The following is a 17,500-nucleotide window of genomic DNA, read 5'->3' as shown; positions in this document are numbered from 1 at the left end:
GGAGCGAATACTTAAACGAGCATAAGATGAAGTTACTTGTTACGTACGCGTTACAGCTGGTTTCCAGAATTTCCGATCAACTATTCGTCAGTGAGTAAGTGCACAGGAAAGCCGAGCAGCGTGGAAGATCGAGTGGAAATGAGCAGGGGGCGGCGGTAAAACTGGTGCATAAACCCGAAGAAGCACAAAAAGCGGCTGAACAAGTGGCGGTGATACGTGCACCCGTTATCCGTTGTCGTAGTGTTGACGATCGTTTGAACTATATATATTTGTGACCCCTACGCCGAGTTTGGTGTGTCTGTGTGTATGTGTTCGTGTGTGTGTGAGTATGTGCGTTTGTATATGTGTGTATGTGTGACCATCGGTCGTGAGTGTGTTAGTGTGCTGCGTATTGTTTTCCGTTTTGTCGAAAATGTTTCCTCTTCCTACTAGCGCTACCCCTTACCTTCCCTCCCCGATTCTACCAATCGTTTTCGCTTCTATCATTTCTCTTTTGTGTGTTCGTTCATTTTCCTTGGACCAAAAACCACCAAATCCCCCACACAAACAAAAAAACCCAACAGAAAAAGAGAAGGTTCGATAGAAAGGCCCGCATTCAAGTCACCCCCGAGTGGTCACCGTATGATGGCAAATCATAGCAACCCTCTCTTCGGGCACCAAACCGCGGCTTCGCGGCTGGCAAGCGAATGTGTGCCGCAATTGCGTTAGTGTTTAAGCCGAACTCACTAACCAAGCGAATGTAAAAAGGATTAGCTAATGGGCGGTAATTAATGGTACGGGCGTAATTAATCTAGACGATCGATGGCGCGATTTTAGGCGAAAACGTGAAAAGAGACGAACGATAAACTAAGCATTCTTACTGTGATCAACAAAGGAGAAAACCCACTAACGCGTATTTTAGCAGCAAAAGCGCACCCTTTATACAGAGTAAAAGCAAACGGCCGCGGTATGCGCTGAACCGCGCTGCTGTTTGCATTCTAGACCCCTTAACGGGGTCCCTAGCACTTGCCACTCGATCGCGAAGACCACAGCAAGGAGAGAACGAAAAACGAAAAACACGAGGGCAAAACTCCCAGCTCCCAGCAACTCCGCCGTGCTGCTACTGTGACACAATCTTTGTCTTCTGATTCGGAAATACAAACAAACAAAAAAAAAGTATAATAAAAATCTCTAGAGTAATCAGGCAGGCGAACCGTAGGCGAACGGACAACCACACACCACAGGCGACCGGTACGTGTTGAGCTTTCCGCTCGGATATTTAGTCGCCTGCTGCGTTGAGCTGGTTTTTAGCGTTATAGGGGAAGCGGAGCAACAACGGAGATGCAACCGTTACTGGTAGGGATATAGCGAGAAAAGTATTGCAGCCTACCCACGTAGACCACAAGATGCAGCGAATGATAATGATGACGATGATAGCGATGATAATGATGATGAAGCTGAAGGGTCCAAACTTGTTTGCCTCTATTATCGATCTAAACCTAAAAGAAAAGAAAAAAAATGGCTGTAAAGCATAAGCACGCAGCATAATAGCAAACCGGTAGTACAGTAAAGTGGCTTTTTAATCGAAGCAACTTTTGGGGAAGAAAAAAACAACACACACACACACATATACACATTTACACGCATACACCTCTCGCACATACACATGCATACAGCGGACACTGAGCCCCACTAAACAAGATTGCGTTAAAGGAAAACAATCGTATAAAGCATTGCGGGGCCGCTAAGCTTACGCATGCTTAAATAGTAAAATGAAGTTTAAGCTCCGATTAAGATAAAGTGTTTGTGTATGTGTGTGTGTGCGACGCGACGTCGGCACCCGGATCCGGAAAGGCGACCAAATGCGAAGGGGTTTGAGTTGAGTAGTGGAACAATTTTAAAGCAAAACCTTATCGTGCTAAACGATTTTTAAAGCATAAATCAAACCAACGGACAGCAGGCACCGCTGGCTAGATAATATAAATCGATTCATTGCTTGGAATGTAGAGTAGAATGTCTTCTCTCAGAACCAATATACAATAGTGTAAGTGTATCGCTAGCCGGGCAAAATGAATAAGAAAGTAATCGAGCTAACCGCCCCCCCCCCTTGACCACGATACGGTAGTAAACACCCGAACCAAAACTCTGGAACTATCCATGGCTTTAAGACACAGGACCATCCTTCTTCTTCTTCTTCTACTACTTCTTCTTCTTCAGCTGCAAATAGTCGACGGAACCAGAGAGGCCAAGCCCACAAACCACAAACCTCCACGTTCCGTAGCGAAGCTCAAAAGCCCGCCACATTCACATCAATAGAATTTACATATCCTTGGGCGACAGAAAGCGACGTCTACCGTCGCGGCGCTGGCGTAGTCGGTCTTGAACCAAGCATATTAAGCAAACCAAACCAAAAACCCAGAAGAAGACAAAGCGAAAGAAGGTAAACAGAAAGACAAAACATGCATGCGGTTGCATGCATGAACCCCGATGGTTTCGCCTATTGCTACAGATCGGATGGATCTCGGTTTTCATGTTTCTTAAACACCTAAGTAAGACTTACACAACAGGCATAGCAACTGTACAGGCAGCGCAAGTAGGAGAAAGTGCGACAACCAATACCATCCCGAAATACTCAACATACCGCGTGGCGGAAGCCGAACACAATTTCGAGACAAAACATTAAAAACAATATGCATGGAAATATCAGTTCAAATTACCTCTTCCTCCTCTTCCTGCTCCTCCTCTATCTCACAAACTAGTTACCTACGCGAACGAGAATACCGCAGGTTACAAATGGTTAAATGATTATAGCAGATGAATATAGGTTCTATAACTGTGTTACGATGAAACGATTTAAGATTTATCATGTTGAGCGAATGAAAAGACACGAAAGTGACACAGTGAGTTGAGTGCTGCTCATCCCCGGTAAACCTGATATAGTGAATCTCCAGCTGCCGGATGCGGCTTAGTACGATTTTCCCGGGAGGGGCTTAGACATACCACAGCAGCAGCAGCAGGCTGGCTATGATAGGCACTAATCACGCCTTCCACTATACTCATGCACCGTTACATACGTTATCACGTGGCGATGCGCGAGATGCGTTCTAACCGATCACCACACACATACACACCGTAGGGGCCTCTATCAGTCGGATTGTGGGACGGAAGTGGAACTAGTGCAAATGGACGTGCAACTGTTAAGCATCGCTTTTCGCTTCTCCTGCATTTGGGTTTTACCTGGATTCCTTCCGATGCATCGCTGTAGCCCACTGTACGGCTTTACTTAAACTTCTTTGATGCGGCTAACTTGTTGGCGGTGCATCACACTACGTTCCGTTGGCACTCGGGGAGCCATGTACATAGTTTCGGTCAACCGATTTCGGTCCGGTTACGATGCCCATCGATGAATCTTCTTACGAGAACGCGAGAGAACGCAAACCCCCGTTCGCATTATATACTGTCAGCGTTCCTACTAGCGTAACGTTAGCGTTACTAAGCCAAGGCATTTAGTGCATTTCACTACCTAGTAAATAGTGATGTCGTTTTCTCCCTATCGTTTCCTTAGCAGAGAGTGTTTCACAACCGAACACTAATAGAAATAAGCCGCGCCATACTCAAGTATTATAGTTCACTTGGCGTATTGGGGAGTAGAATTATAGAAAACTTCATTAACCAAGCGAATGGCCACATCGGGAAGGATCATCAACTTCCGCACCGTTTCTCTCTAGAGCGTACAATCATCATTACGTGACTGCTTTGAGGAAATCAAAGTTAGGTTTAAGCAACCTTTCGAAGCGAAAGCAACGCCATATGCTAAACCAATCCGATTGGGATCCTTTCTCCCAGAGTAGAACAATGTATAGCATCGTGGCAAACATGCACACGAAGTCAAAGATAAATAAATGCTAAGTATCGAAGGTCCAGGACAGTGTTGGCTGCATCCAAGGCTCGTAACACTTTTAGCCCTCGCTCGGTAGATTAGCAGTCCTTCTGCATACCACCGGATCGCAGCCACCAGCACAGCAGATGCACGCTCTCTATGTTTGCCGGCATTCGATTTCGATCTTACTTTTCGTAGTCATAGCAACATCCTGTACATATGGGGCTCACCAGCTAGGTATTTCATCTAGCTATGTAAACAATGTAGCTATGCAAAACAATAAGGGGGCGTCAATTGTCATTTCTTGTGAAAGAGAAACGACGAGAAAGAACAATATTTAAAAAAAAACCTAAACACACACGCATCTGTTAACTGTACGCTGCATAGAGCATTGTTGCTTTAACTTTACTCTTTGACTGAAGCCTGTTATCCGTTAGCGAACACTAGGTGAAAGTTTTATTGTCATAACTTTGTTACCCTTCTTTAACTATTTCTAATGCCTGTAAAAGAAACGGATACACAATATCGAACGATTGCAGCGCAGTGATTGAACAATGATGACATTTTTGATAGCTTACACTACTGAGTGCTACAATTTCGCCGCCATCTTCAACGTGGCGAACTCTCTACTGTAGAAAATAATGTTTAATAGTGAAATGAAATTTAGGGAATATTACCGTTAAACGCAACATCGACGTACACACATACACACACACAGACACACAGACACATACACTCTAACGCGAAAAGCCTCACCTAAAACCCAGCAGGCCAGTGGTAACGAAATCCCGCAACAATTACATATAAGCGGTGATATTGTTCATCACCATGGGGGAGGCGGGCGATGGTGCACCTCTCGCCCAACGGTTTACAACGCATTTCTCTCAAGCTTTATTCCGATTCGTATTCGCTACGGTACATCTAGCTGAGTCCGTTTTAAATTCGAGAATATAAATATCCATAATGAGTACACCACATTAAATAAACCAATTACTCAAATACGGCACAGAAAAGTTTGAAATATTATAGTAACGGAAGTCACGGGAAGCCGGGTTAAAGCCGAAGAAAAGTGGAGTAGAACAGAAAAATGCAGCAAAAAAAAACTACAAAAAACTACTATGAAGTGCTTTCTAGGTATTTGTACAGTCTTTAAAAATACAAAGCATAATGGTCGCGCGCTAGCGAACACGGGCCCGAACCCGATAGAGGAGCGATTTCAAACAATTAAAACTAAAGAAGCATACCAACACAAAAGAAAAACTGACGAATTGTAATGCAAACCACCCTTTACTAAACCCAACAAATCGACCCTTCCGAAAGGGGCTCGCTGCTACTACTAAGAAAATCTTTATGAGGGAAACAAAAACAATTTGAAGGAGAAAGAGAGAAGAAAAAACAAGAAATAACACACAATGATACTTACTTTCTAAAGAAAAAAAAATCTTACTGAACTTCCGGTCTATGCTAATGTTTTACGTTGAAAGAACACGCCACGCTTACACATCACACGTAGAAATTTTATTTATTCTCAAATACCAGCGTTGAGCTGGTTGGAAATTTGGATAGAATTTCGCTTCACGGCATGTTTCAGATCATCTCGAGTCGTCCTTGACGAGGCGGTTTCGGTAGGTTCGCTCTAACACGGTCCGCACGGTCCGCACGGTCCACACGGTACGCAACAGTCACTGCACGGATCACCTGCAATCGGCAAATGAGAGAAGAGAGAAAGGTAGTATTCGATGTTAACTAGATTCGTTCAGTATCTCCGAAAATGCTTACAGCATGGTACGGCGCAGGCTGGATCACACACGGGAGGATAGCTCGGATCGCACACTGGCCCACAAGGAGCGCAGTAGCCGGCCGGTCCACAGCACGGATCACAAGCTACGGTTGGCACACAGCACGATTGCGGACACGGGGCCGACGGGCAAGGGCAACAAGGTCCAACCGGGCAGGGATTACAACCACCACCTCCCGACGGTATCGTACACTTGGACGGACAGATGGGATTGCTCTTGCGACCCATCGTGACGAAACGATAGCGGCGAGCCCACCGCGATGGACAGCAGCTTGCCTCCGGTTTGGTAAGGCAGCATGGTTTGGCCTGAAAAGGGACGACGAACAGCGAACGTTACTCAAACTGGCCTTTACCATTACCGGCCGGAAATCCTTACCTGACACTCCGTCCGTGGACAGTCATTCTGCAGTCCGTTCCGCTTCAGACACTCGCAGGTCATGATCAAGTTGCCTCCTCTCAGTTCGCGGCTTTTGCACATCCTCGGTGGCTGTTAGATAGAGCAGATAGATGATGGAAACAGAGATTAGTAGGATATTTGTCAACTGCTATTGACAGCGTAGGTAAGCCACAAAGGGTGGAATGGCGTTCGAACTATTCAAACAGCCTGCTTAGCTGGCTGGACCGACTAACCGAAACCACCATTGGGAACACACCTTTGTTCACTTACCTATCGCCGAGAAGTAGAACAATCGCTCCCGATCACAAGCCTAGCAGCGTCGAGGGGGACAGATGGGACCAACGCTCGGTGGACAGCAGCCATTGTTGAAGAAAGTGGTACCGGCCGGTACGCAACAGTAATCCTTGGCCGGTGGCACCTGTACGACCTGTGGTTTCGGTTGGCATACGAGCGTGGTGCAGATTTCCTTCGGTTCGACCACCACACGCGGCGTGCACACGACCTTCGGATCCGGCACGATCCGTTTGTAGTAGATAATGCGCGGTTCCGGTACGGTTCGCCGCTTGTAGATGATGCACGGTTCGCAGATGGTTTTCGGCTGATAAATCAGCTTCGGCTCAACGATCGCTTTGGTTTGCGGCACCACGTGCTTATCGATGACCGTCCGCGTACAGTTGATCACCTTCTTCTGTGCCACCAGCCGCGGTGGCTGCTGCACGGTGATGAACCGTGGTCCGCATCGCTGCGGTGGACACACGCTCGGGCATTGCGGCATGCAGTTCAGATCGTGTGCCGTGCGAAGCGACGGCTCGCAAGGGTCGCATGGTCCGCAAGGAGCACATGGGCCGCACGATGGGCCACACGATGGTCCGCACGGATCACAACACGGTCCACATGGATCGCATGGACCACATGGACCGCAAGGAGCACACGGTCCACATGGACCACAAGGAGCACACGGTCCACAAGCTGCGCTAGGACCCTGTTACAAGCAGACGTATAATTAAAAGCAGACCCTATTACAAGCAACCATGGAATGAAAAAATGGGAAACTGCCATCGAATCAAACAGCACAGCAGTTTGCAATGGCTACGTGATCATCCTAAAAGCTCATATTCTAACAGACACACTACACTCTCTTCGGTCTCTGCGATCCTAGTACACATAGGGAAACATTTCAACACATTTTCCCCTTTCTTTCCATGTTGGAAGGATATGGCTAGTATTGATGAATTCCAAACTTGGGAACGCAATAGTCACTTCTCCAACCCCATTGTCCCTCCAACGCGATGATTTACAATAGAATAAAATTTATCAACGACGGTACTCACGCAAGGATAGCACGGGTAACACGGATCGCATGGGCTGCAGCACGGATCGCACATTTTCACCGGTGGTTTCGGTTCCTACTTTCTTTCAATAGCCGAGGTTTATTTCTGCAGGTATTCGAAATAAAAAAAAATCACAAGATACTCATAATGGAGCCTGACTTCACTAGCTAGTGCGATTGCAAAACTTACCCACTGGATTCGAGAGTGCACTGGATAACCGGAAGAACTTGCCTTAATTCGTAACTATTTTTGGCCAAAGGGGGCTGCTCCTTTCGGTTCCAACGGGTTTGTAAAAAAAGACTCAAAAATAAAAGCTTCACTAGAATTTGATGACAATTTTTCGTACTTTTCTTTCTTCTTCCAACAACCTTTCTTTCCTGCTGTTCAAAGAATAATGAGCGGTGAAGTGGAAGCTGCTCCGCTTTAAATAGGTTTCTGTTGCTAGGACGGTTGTGGTCTATGTGAACTTTAATGTAGCCAAGGGTTTAGTACCTACTTCTTTCCCACCACTAGCCTAGTTACACGTAGATTTTTTTATCCATAGCTCCCCTAACGCTGTTGCCATCGTAAAAAAAGCATATCCACGTTACCTGGGCGTATTTGTGAATCTTTTTATTTGCAAAAAAATACATTCGATTAATACGTAAAAAACCCTAATTTGTCCGCCAGTTTGTTCTTTTCTTAAGACCAAATTCCTAAAGGAATTTACTATAGTCCAACCTGAACGAAATCCAAGCATCGATCTTGTCGAACTCGGCCAAACCATCGTCCTTCACCACATGGCCACCACTGGCGGGGTGTTCGTCGGTGCTGGGTGGAAAGTTATCGAAGAGTTTTCTTTTCGTTTGATTCTTTCCAGCCCGTTCAGCGCTATGCCCGGTTCCCGGGGCCAATCCACCGGACGCGATCAGCGAGTTATCGGCTTTTTTCAAACCCTTCTTTGACCAAGCCGACGATCCTTCCACGATACCGGCCGAGAAATCTTGGTATCCTCCATCGCCGGTAACGCTAGTTGATCGCTGTGACCGGTTCAGATCCATACTCAGTGGCAGTTGCTGCTGCTGCTGACTGTAGTTTGGACTGTTTTTGTAGAACTGTTGATTCTGTCCACTTTGCTGCTGCTGTGGTTGTTGGACCTGGTTGACCGTTGGAGTGCCAAAAGTATTTTTAACACGTGAGCCTGCATTCTGTGGCTCTATTTCTCCCATCGATTTATGCCTTTGTCTAGCGCGTTGCCCTTGCTGCTGCTGCTGCTGAATGGGCTGTTGGCCGCCGGACTGATTCTTGCTACCACTTCCACCACCACCGTTGTTTAGGTTGTTTTCGAAGAAGATTTTCTGTTTTCCCGAAGCTTCACGACCGCCGAGCACGGGAGAATTAGTGGCCTGCAGGTGGATGCCACTCTTACCGGCTGCCTTGCTGCTCTTTCCAGGCTTCTCGATCCATCTCTTCAGTCGCTTCACGAAAGGTAGTATCATGAAGAAAGAATTGCCCGAAAAGTTTTGATTATCTTTGATGAGATTTTCGTGCTTGGTCACTGGCAGCTGCTCGACGGGGAACCACGAGCAACACTTGATCTCGTTCCGGGTCTTTGGTTCAAACACTGTAGTCAGTGGTACACCGGGTACCAGGTATAGGCGCGTATACTGGTAGTTGATCGTCATCTCGATGTACTCGGACGGCTTGATGAGGTTTTTAATGTCGTAACCCGTCTCTTCGTACACCTCTCGGATGGCGCAGTGCTCCGGTTCCTCGTGTTCGTTGATTTTTCCCTTCGGGAAGCCCCACGAAGATTTCGCCCAGAACGATTGTACCAGCAGGACGTTCTTCATGTCCTCTGACAGCAGGATCGCACCGTACGTCGGAACCGTCAGCTTGTACTGCTTCCAATTTTCCAACACCTCATCTACCTGTGGCCAGTGTGGCTGTAGGAATGGAACATGCTATCCGGGGAGAAAGAACGATCGATTAATCGCCAGTGTTTATGCGGATCCAACGCGAGACCGGTACGTACCTTGAAGATTTGCTGCGCAAACTGTTTGATGCCACACTTTTGCTTGTTTTCCGAGCAGTAGAAATCGAGGTAGAACCAGTGGGCCAGCTCCACCTGGAAGCAAATCCGTATCAGGTTCTCGCGCTCCTCCACCGGTACGTTTATGATGAAGCGGCTGGCTAGATCATCCAGTATATCGGTCGAGATGGCGACCGATGCCGTCTGCTTTGCCTTCACTTCGGACACAACGATCGATTGAAAGGCACTGAGCGAAACATTTAAAGCCATCACGGAACGCGGTCGTGGTTCGTTTGGTGGTCCAGGATGCCGGATACGGGAGAAAATCCGCGAATTTCAGGATTTTGATACCGCCGCGGGAACGGGAAGTTTGTTTACAAAATAAATCCTTTGACACTTGTGTGAAATATTTTGATTTTCACGCAAGCTTGTACGGAACTGTCAAAATAGACTCTGGTTGTCTCGCTCGCACCATAGCATGCCCTCTCTTTCGCACTCTGTCGTTGTTTCTATTGTGCGTTGTGGAAAAATACACAATTCCTGCATCAAAACCACAATTTTCAAAGAAATTTTCTTGGATATTCCTCCGCCGACGACCGCAACAACGACCGACGGATGCTTGCAGTGATGCCGATTGTTTCCTAAAGTGATCTTAGCCGTGTGCTCTCGGTTCCCAATCCAGGTCGTGGGCCAGGCGGCCACCAGGAAGAACGAAATATGTTTTCGTGAATGGTTTCTGCCAGCTGCTGGAGCGTGTGTTACTGACGAAACCATTAACGACATCAGCAGCCAGTGAGTGAGTGTGTTTTGCGTACGTGCAAATGTGAACACCACGGCTAGAACTGTAACATTCCTGCTCCACCCCGTGAACCACTTCTTGCCTGCTGTGTAAATTTCGTCTCCTTCCTCCTTCACGAAAACCCCCGCTTGTTGTGCACCACGATAATCCAAGCAGCAATCAGGGTTTGTTGTTGCTGCATGCTCCATCCACATCCGCTCCAGAAAACGCTGGCGAGGTGGTTCGTTCCAGACGCGTAGACAGCGCACGACACACACAGAGCGATATGGCAGATGATGGAAAAAGGTATGGCAGAGCAAACAAAAACTGCGTGCCTCAATGGAGAACCTAACTATTTGTTTTATCATCTGGTGTGCATTCTAGTGCGCCGGAAGCTGGATCAGCCGAAGGTGGACCAGCTAGTCCGAGAAAAAGTGCAGCATCTCCGGCCAGTCCGACGGGCAGCACCACTTCGGGAGGTTCTTCCAGCTGGTGGGGCTCCTGGATCGATACTGCCCGTACAAAGGTAAGAGCAGGAAGAGGAAGCGTCATTAGCGTAACCTGTGATTTATTATCTGCATGGATTCGATCAATCCTTATCGATATGGCACTGCACCGCACGATATTTTGTCGCTGCGCAATCGAGATTGCTTCGATGATGTTGCAGTGCATTATTGCTCGACATTCTTGCAAAAATCACTCAAATTCTGGCACCAACCATCATGTTTTCATCGTTAGAATCTGCATTTTTACCATTATTCTGATAAACGGTTTTTTCTACCTTGCAGTCGGCCTCGGTGTTGGAAGCAGTGAAGAATGATCTTACAGAACTTTCGACTGTTGTGAAATCGGAAGCCTCAAGCGCATCGGAAGCTCTTGGCCGCACGCTGCATCTCGGTGAACCCGACTCCACGGTCGGAGCGATGAAGAAGAGTTTCAGCAGCTTCCTCGGTCAGGTGACGGAAGCTCTGGTCCCTTCGCTCGAGGAAGACGAAGAAACCGAAGCTGTGCTGATCACGGCCGATGGCACGGTGACGCTGACCGGCTTTCACAAGCATTTGGCCGAACTGCAGGCACGGGAGGAGACGTACGTCGAAGAACCGGCCGATGAACTGCGCGAAAAGTATAAGCGCTGGATGGAGGTGGTAGAGCAGGAACAATTTACAGAGCCACGGTTGAGCAAGCACTTGGCCAGCAGCACGATACTGAACGAAAAGTACGTGACGCTGGTTCCGAGTCGCGTGGCACACATGGAGTTTTGGAAGAGGTAATGCCCCCTTTTCTTTAGAGCCCATGGATTCCAATCCACTGAATTGTTTAAACTCGGTTTTAGATATCTATTTAAGAAGGCCCTGCTAGAAGACGCAGTCGCAAACGCTGAGATTGCCGAACGAAAGGCAAAGGCGGCCGCTGCCTCAGCGGAAACAGTTGCCCCCAACAAGACGATTGTGCAGACTGATCAACCGAGACGGGCGATCGAAGAGGTAGAAGAAGGTAAGCGTATTGCCGTCTTCCCTGTGACCGGCTTGCAGAATTTATCTTACTAAATACCCATAGAAACCACCCCAGAGGAACCATCCTATCCAATCGCGGACGATCTCGCCTGGGCGGAAGTGCCTGAGTTCGATGCAACGAACATTGAGCTTTCAGAGGAGGAGCAGGCCCGCCTGCTGGAAGAGTACGAACAGGAAATTCGTGAACGTGAAAAGTCCCTTACTGGCAGTGGTGTTGGTAAGCTGGAGCTTGTAGACGAATCCCTACTGGTACAATCCGATATCGAGGGTACACCACAGCGAACGAAGCCGACCAAAGCACCAACCAGTGGCAGCAACAAGCAGCAATCCAAAAAGGATACCAACGCCAAGGAACAGCAGCAGCAGCGAGCTAGTGGCAACCACCAGCAAAAGTCCAACAACCAGCAGCAACAACAAAACAAAACCAGCGCACAGAAGCAACCGGGTAACAAGGCATCGGCACAGGGGGCTAGCACGGGTAGCGGCAAGACTGTAAATAAGAATGCGTTGCCAGCAAACAGCAAGAAAGGAGGTGGCTCACAGCCTGCTCAGCAATCATCAGCGACACAAGCCAGTGCGAAGAAGGACGGAGCGCTTAAGATTGACAAGAACCATTTCACGAAGGAGGCGGAAGCGTCGTCTTCGAATTCGGACGAAAGCTGGGAGAAGGAGTTTGAGATGGAATGAGGCGAACTGATCGATCTGCGCCAGGAATTGGCCCAGTGCGCCGATTGGTCGTGAATTCGTAGCATTTTCTATCGTTTATACTTTATGGCAATTCTTCATTCTTCTCCTCCGAAGACGAGGCGGAAATCGGGGTGCAAATCCGTGCCGGGCGTGTTTGTATCGAGCGCTAGGTGTGGTTCAGATTGTGACAATGTTTTTCTTTTCGTCTTATCTCTCCATAACTGCCGGCGTGCATGAGTGCAATGTTATGTGTGGGCGTAGCAGGCGAGGATACCGTAAACCGTACGGTAATAGTCCATTGCCCCTTAATCGATCTAGATGCATATTAACTTGGCTTAAGTTTTTTTCTATGTTTGTATGCGAGAGCAAAAATGCGTGTGTATGTTTGGAGAACGAGCAATTAAGGTTGAGGAGAATGCTTATGCTAGCAAACTACTATTACGTACGTAAATCTGTTCAATTGTTTTACCCTTACAGTCTTCCGCTCGCTTCCCGGCAGCGTTCATATGCGTCGCGCTGTAAAGTGAAGCGGAGTAGTACTAAGGAGGGGCAACAGGCCCCGCAAAATCCCCTGTATCACAGTGGGAAGACTTATTCGCGAGGCGAAAGTAGCGTGACCAACCTCTCACGTGGTGAGGTTGGCAGCACTTAGCACCTGCTAGAGAAATCGTTTGTTTCCTTTATCTCTTGTACGTTAGCTGATTTTATTTGATCGTAACACCTCCTCTGCTCAATCATCGGGCGGTACCAGAGGGCCAATACAGAGGGGAGCGTGATTGTGAAATGCCGCGTTAACGGTTGAGGTCGCTACCATGCTCCTTTCGTGATGTCAATAGTTTGACGAATAAAGTGAATCGTATTTTATTTACCAACTGACCATCTTTCGATGTAACGCGAGCATCAATCCGTCGGTTTAACCGAGAAGGGCCGGAAGCGGTGCAGCGCTGGTGGACACCGATGGTGCGGCGGTCGATGAGGTAGACACTCCAGCTGAGGCCCTCACCGTGGTACTGGAGGCTCCAGACGGGGAAGCCGCGGGCACCGCAGGAGTGGCGGCCGAAGATGTTCCAACAGCTGAAGCTGGGCTCGATGTGCTGGAAGATCCTGATACGGAGGTCGCCGAGGATGGTTTATAGGGGGCACGGTTTCCGGAAGGCACGTTAGACTTAGTGGTAGTCGATCCAGTGGCGCTGTTTCCTGGGGTGGCTGTAGTACTGCTCGAGTTCTTGTAACGCCTTCTCGTCGGTGGTCGAGAATGGGGCAGCTTTTCGTCGTGCTTTTCACCGGCCTCATTCGCAGCCTTCTTCTTCTGTTCTTCTTCGGTCAGCTTCACATCACGCGTATGCTTCACATGTGTCTTATCGTCGTGCTTTTCAGCAGCTTCGTGCACCTTGGGGAGTTGATCATGCACCTGGTGGTGCTGCTGATCGTTCGCCGGCTTCTTCTTCTGTTCCTCCTCGGTCAGCTTCACATCACGCGTATGCTTCACATGTGGCTTATCGTCGTGCTTTTCAGCGGCTTCGTGCACCTTGGGACGTTGATCTTGCACCTTGGGGTGCTGGTCGTGCACCTGGGGTTGCTGCTGACCGCTCGCGGGCTTCTTCTTCTGTTCCTCCTCGGTCAGCTTCACATCACGCCTATGCTTCACATGTACGTTACCGTCGTGCTTTTCTCCGGACTCGTGAACCTTGGGTCGTTGATCATGCACCTGGGGACGTTGGTTGTGCACCTGGGGACGTTGGTCGTGCACCTGGGGGCGTTGATCATGCACCTGGGGACGTTGGTCGTGCACTTGACGGTGTTGGTCGTGCACCTGGGGGTGTTGGTCGTGCGCGATCTGCTTCTTCTGTTGCTCCTCGTGACGTTGAGCATCTCCGTGCTTCACCTCGTGATGCTCGTTCGAGTGATCCTTGTACTGAGGAGCACCGCTGGCCGGGGCGGCTAGATAGCCAACCACGGACAGGGCCACACAAGTAAGCAAAATCACCTTATTCATGATGTTCGCGATTACGGTTGACAATGTCAAATCCGACGATGTTCAGCTAGCGCGCCACGTTTATATAGACGTTCCGGAGCGGTACATGTTGATTCGCTAATTAGCGAGTGTCCGGCTCCGCAAATACCATCCACGAAAGCTCCCCTCAAAAACCGGTTGATTTTAGGGCATGGCGCTCCAGGGTGGTGGGCAGAGTTTATCTTTTTCAAGACCAAATCGAAAACCATTGCCACACCAACAGCTCGTCCCTCACCCAGGGTCACTGCTGGGGACAACTTTTTGGGGATATTCCACAAGACATAACGCCGGTTGTTTTTCTACATATTTTTTTATTGTTTTTTCATCTTCGTTTTGAAATACAAAACAAGCCGGTTAGTACATAAAACGACTGCCACACGCCATTTTCTGTGCGACTGGTCTAGAGTAGTAAATTGCTTGCTCAACAGTGAGGCACTTGACCGTTAGAATCGACGGCCCATCGGTTCTGGCCGACTAGTTATGACGTAATCGTCCGTGGCACTGCAATAACAAATCGTGGCACAAGCGCGAAAGCCGGTTCGGTGAAGCGCACCGATGGGATTTCTCCACAAACTAGCTAAAACGCGACGCATTAGCTGGCCGCTAAACGACGACTCATCGCACCACCATCGGTACCGTGTTTTTGAGCCAGCCAGCATCAGCACCGTTTGCGTGAATTCAAATAGCAAACGCCTCTAGCGGCATCCCGTGAAAGTAATCGGGGAAATACTTAGATACTTAGCGCGCGAGCGAAAAGAGCACTCCAATGTTTACCTTCTATCACGCCGTGGCCATGCTCCTTGCCAGCATGCGGAGCACCAGCAGCAGGAGCAGCGTGGCACCTTTTTGGGGAGCCCAAAGGGAAAGATGTCCTTAATTCTCTCTCGCCGATTCTCTCCGCGCTCATCACGGTGCGTCCTGGCGCTCGGGAGATGGAAAATTTGCCTCACCAGCCACTCGCAATCGAAATGGCACACTGATTGGCCACCGTGTACTGAAGGGTAGTGCGCGCAGGTTGCTAGGCCCCACCAGAAGTCACCTGGAAGTTATCCTTTCTTTTTGTTTTCCATCGAAGAAGCCCACGGTCTCGAATCTCGGTTGCCTTATCCGTCGCGTTCCACCAACTCGCAGCAGCAGCAGCAGCAGCCAACAGCAGCCAGCACCAGAGCACCACGAGGAAGGGATCGTTTGTAATTTTCCCCCGGATTCGGATGAAGGTAAGGATTGCGGACCACCATTTTTTTTTTGTATCCATGCCACCATGTGCTCTCTTCCCGATGGTGTTACGTATTACAAGGAGGTGGCCAAACAGTATGTCCGCAACATGATTCTGGTGTAACTCTCGCTGGAAGTTATGAGTTTTCCGTGAACATTTTTTTTTTTTGCGACATGCGTGACACGTGACGGTGCTCCCTTTTGGACCCTCTCGCCTCGGAAAGGCTCACGAAAAAGCGTTCCCCTTCCTCCTCCCTCTCCCACTCGTGGTCAATGGAGGTTTTTGGGGGCGCGTAAGAGCGAGAGAGAGAAAGAGCGAGAGCGCGCACTCGTGAAAATCAATACTTTTCCTCCCGCGAGAACACTTCTCGGTTCTTGGATGAAGCTTTATTACTTTTGTTTTGCTGCCATCTAATGCTCCATGCTATTTTTTTTCTTCTTCTATCTCGTTTCCTCAATATTTCGGCAGAATTGACCGACAGCAATGGATACCCATTAGTAGCAGGAAGCCGGTTCGCACGTTTGTCACTCGCAGCACAACAAAATCACTGCAAAAGTCTTCCAGAGCGGTTCCGCATAGAAGCGACCGCCACTACTGCACAACAAAAACCTTCCGCTTGGTGTACTAGCGGAAGGGCTGCGTAGAACAAACTCGCCCCCGGCACCGAGAGCAGACGCTCGAGCGATCACAAATCCGGCATCTTGGTCGCGTCCTTTCATCCATCCATTCATCCGTCAGGCCCATCGATGTCCTTCCTCAATAATCTCCGCTCGGCACCGTTGCCACCGGTCAAGAGCATACTGAACGTGGCTCTGCAGACCGCACGCCAAACGATCCCCTCCAAGCAGAAGCAGAACGGCTACGAGGAGACGGCCGGCGAGAGCTTCGGTGGTGGTGCTGCTGGTGCTGCTGGCGATGGCGGAAGCGGTGTACGCTCGCCGCAACCACCGGTTCCGCCACGGCCCCAGAATGTGCACTTTGCCGAATCAGATGGTAAGTCAGGCGAAGGTGCATGCCGTGCTGTGAATCCGATATTTCAACGAATTATAACGCTATTTTCTTTCAGTTGCGAGTGATGCTGGTGGAACGACGGAAATGAATCCGCTGAATCCATTCACGAACCCTAAGGCGTACTACCAGGAAACCGGTACGGAGCAAGCGGACGGCACCAACCACTACCAAGAGACGGGCTTCAATCAAGGTGACTTCGAAAATGGCTACCAGGCGGGCGGCTACCCTCCAAGGTAAGTAGCGTCGTGTTCGCTAGGCTAGACTAGCCGGAACCATCGCGCCATCACTCATCGGCATCTTGACCCTTCCAGACAGGGCAGTGTGCAGTCGTTCGGTTCGGACAGTACATTCGCCGGTGGTTGCGAGGGTGAGACACCCGGGGGCGCGAAGATCAACGAGTACCAGGCGGCCTGGAACGTGACCAATGCTATTCAGGTGAGGAAGAATTATCATAGGGGTCTAATATTTCGTGATAGTGATTGGTAGCTGGTAATGTAATGGTAATGCCATGGCTCTAGAGGATTCGTTTATATTGCTTATCATTAACCCGTTGCTGCTTTTAAAGGATTTAGTTTTGGAGAAGGCTTTTAGGCTTTTAGTCAACACTTTTGTTTATATTTACTGCAATTTGTTTTGCATTTATGGATTCTTTATTTAACTTTTTTATTATCTCATGTTTCCTATCAATTTCTACTTCCAATACTCAGTTTCTACTTGGACTTTTCGATTTGTATTTAATGATGAATGAAGAACCTTCATTAATTATGGATCAGTTTTAGTTGGTAGTCTGTATTCCAATTTACTTTGTTTCTGTTACATTTGCTGCTATGTGTCTTCTAATTTTCAAGTCAAATTCTAAAGTTTCTGAAAAATTGATTCATGAT

At 48.6% G+C, this 17,500-nt stretch overlaps 5 protein-coding genes across 5 annotated transcripts in view; 2 read left to right on the top strand and 3 right to left on the bottom strand.

The window, feature by feature from the left end:
• Window positions 1–5,495: 5,495 nt before the first annotated feature.
• Window positions 5,496–7,439, bottom strand: LOC125953285 (keratin-associated protein 5-1-like). Its single transcript, XM_049682745.1, has 4 exons — window positions 7,377–7,439; window positions 6,034–6,144; window positions 5,639–5,963; window positions 5,496–5,557 (listed from the first exon to the last, which is right to left on the bottom strand). The coding sequence occupies exons 1-4, from the start codon at window positions 7,437–7,439 to the stop codon at window positions 5,496–5,498; spliced, it is 561 nt and encodes a 186-aa protein (XP_049538702.1).
• Window positions 7,440–7,915: 476 nt separating this feature from the next.
• Window positions 7,916–9,906, bottom strand: LOC125954069 (m7GpppN-mRNA hydrolase). Its single transcript, XM_049684064.1, has 2 exons — window positions 9,400–9,906; window positions 7,916–9,328 (listed from the first exon to the last, which is right to left on the bottom strand). The coding sequence occupies exons 1-2, from the start codon at window positions 9,664–9,666 to the stop codon at window positions 8,081–8,083; spliced, it is 1,515 nt and encodes a 504-aa protein (XP_049540021.1). The 5' UTR covers window positions 9,667–9,906; the 3' UTR covers window positions 7,916–8,080.
• A 73-nt stretch (window positions 9,907–9,979) lies between these two features.
• Window positions 9,980–13,251, top strand: LOC125954070 (BSD domain-containing protein 1-A-like). The gene is made up of 5 exons (XM_049684065.1): window positions 9,980–10,480; window positions 10,559–10,700; window positions 10,963–11,441; window positions 11,508–11,668; window positions 11,732–13,251. Exons 1-5 carry the CDS (start codon window positions 10,461–10,463, stop codon window positions 12,373–12,375), a joined length of 1,446 nt encoding a protein of 481 aa, XP_049540022.1. The 5' UTR covers window positions 9,980–10,460; the 3' UTR covers window positions 12,376–13,251.
• Window positions 13,252–13,288: 37 nt separating this feature from the next.
• On the bottom strand, window positions 13,289–14,395 carry LOC125954076 (sex-determining region Y protein-like). The gene has a single exon (XM_049684072.1). It carries the CDS (start codon window positions 14,369–14,371, stop codon window positions 13,289–13,291), a length of 1,083 nt encoding a protein of 360 aa, XP_049540029.1. The 5' UTR covers window positions 14,372–14,395.
• A 903-nt stretch (window positions 14,396–15,298) lies between these two features.
• Window positions 15,299–17,500, top strand: part of LOC125954067 (vesicular inhibitory amino acid transporter) — a 5,887-nt gene continuing 3,685 nt past the window's right edge. Inside the window, exons 1-4 of the mRNA XM_049684062.1 lie at window positions 15,299–15,606; window positions 16,074–16,598; window positions 16,672–16,849; window positions 16,928–17,051. Of these exons, the coding sequence (XP_049540019.1) occupies window positions 16,352–16,598; window positions 16,672–16,849; window positions 16,928–17,051 (549 nt within the window). The 5' untranslated portion in view covers window positions 15,299–15,606; window positions 16,074–16,351. The remainder of the gene's footprint in view (window positions 15,607–16,073; window positions 16,599–16,671; window positions 16,850–16,927; window positions 17,052–17,500) is intronic.

Source organism: Anopheles darlingi, chromosome 3, assembly GCF_943734745.1.
Source record: "Anopheles darlingi chromosome 3, idAnoDarlMG_H_01, whole genome shotgun sequence".
Classification (NCBI taxonomy): domain Eukaryota; kingdom Metazoa; phylum Arthropoda; class Insecta; order Diptera; family Culicidae; genus Anopheles; species Anopheles darlingi.
The sequence above is the reverse complement of the archived record's forward strand: the minus strand, read 5'-3'. Positions and strand labels throughout refer to the sequence as shown.

Excerpts from the sequence above, each read along its gene's own strand:
- LOC125954076 (XM_049684072.1), bottom strand. The coding sequence starts at position 14,371 with ATGAATAAGGTGATTTTGCTTACTTGTGTGGCCCTGTCCGTGGTTGGC.
- LOC125953285 (XM_049682745.1), bottom strand. The coding sequence starts at position 7,439 with ATGTGCGATCCGTGCTGCAGCCCATGCGATCCGTGTTACCCGTGCTAT. Across the intron at positions 6,145-7,376 it reads GCTATCCTTGCGTGAGTACC|CCACCGAGGATGTGCAAAAG; the intron begins GTCGTTGATAAA and ends TCTATCTAACAG. Across the intron at positions 5,964-6,033 it reads GTCCACGGACGGAGTGTCAG|GCCAAACCATGCTGCCTTAC; the intron begins GTAAGGATTTCC and ends GTCCCTTTTCAG.
- LOC125954069 (XM_049684064.1), bottom strand. The coding sequence starts at position 9,666 with ATGGCTTTAAATGTTTCGCTCAGTGCCTTTCAATCGATCGTTGTGTCC. Across the intron at positions 9,329-9,399 it reads TTGCGCAGCAAATCTTCAAG|CATGTTCCATTCCTACAGCC; the intron begins GTACGTACCGGT and ends CTCCCCGGATAG.
- LOC125954070 (XM_049684065.1), top strand. The coding sequence starts at position 10,461 with ATGGCAGATGATGGAAAAAG. Across the intron at positions 10,701-10,962 it reads TCGATACTGCCCGTACAAAG|TCGGCCTCGGTGTTGGAAGC; the intron begins GTAAGAGCAGGA and ends TCTACCTTGCAG. Across the intron at positions 11,442-11,507 it reads CACATGGAGTTTTGGAAGAG|ATATCTATTTAAGAAGGCCC; the intron begins GTAATGCCCCCT and ends ACTCGGTTTTAG.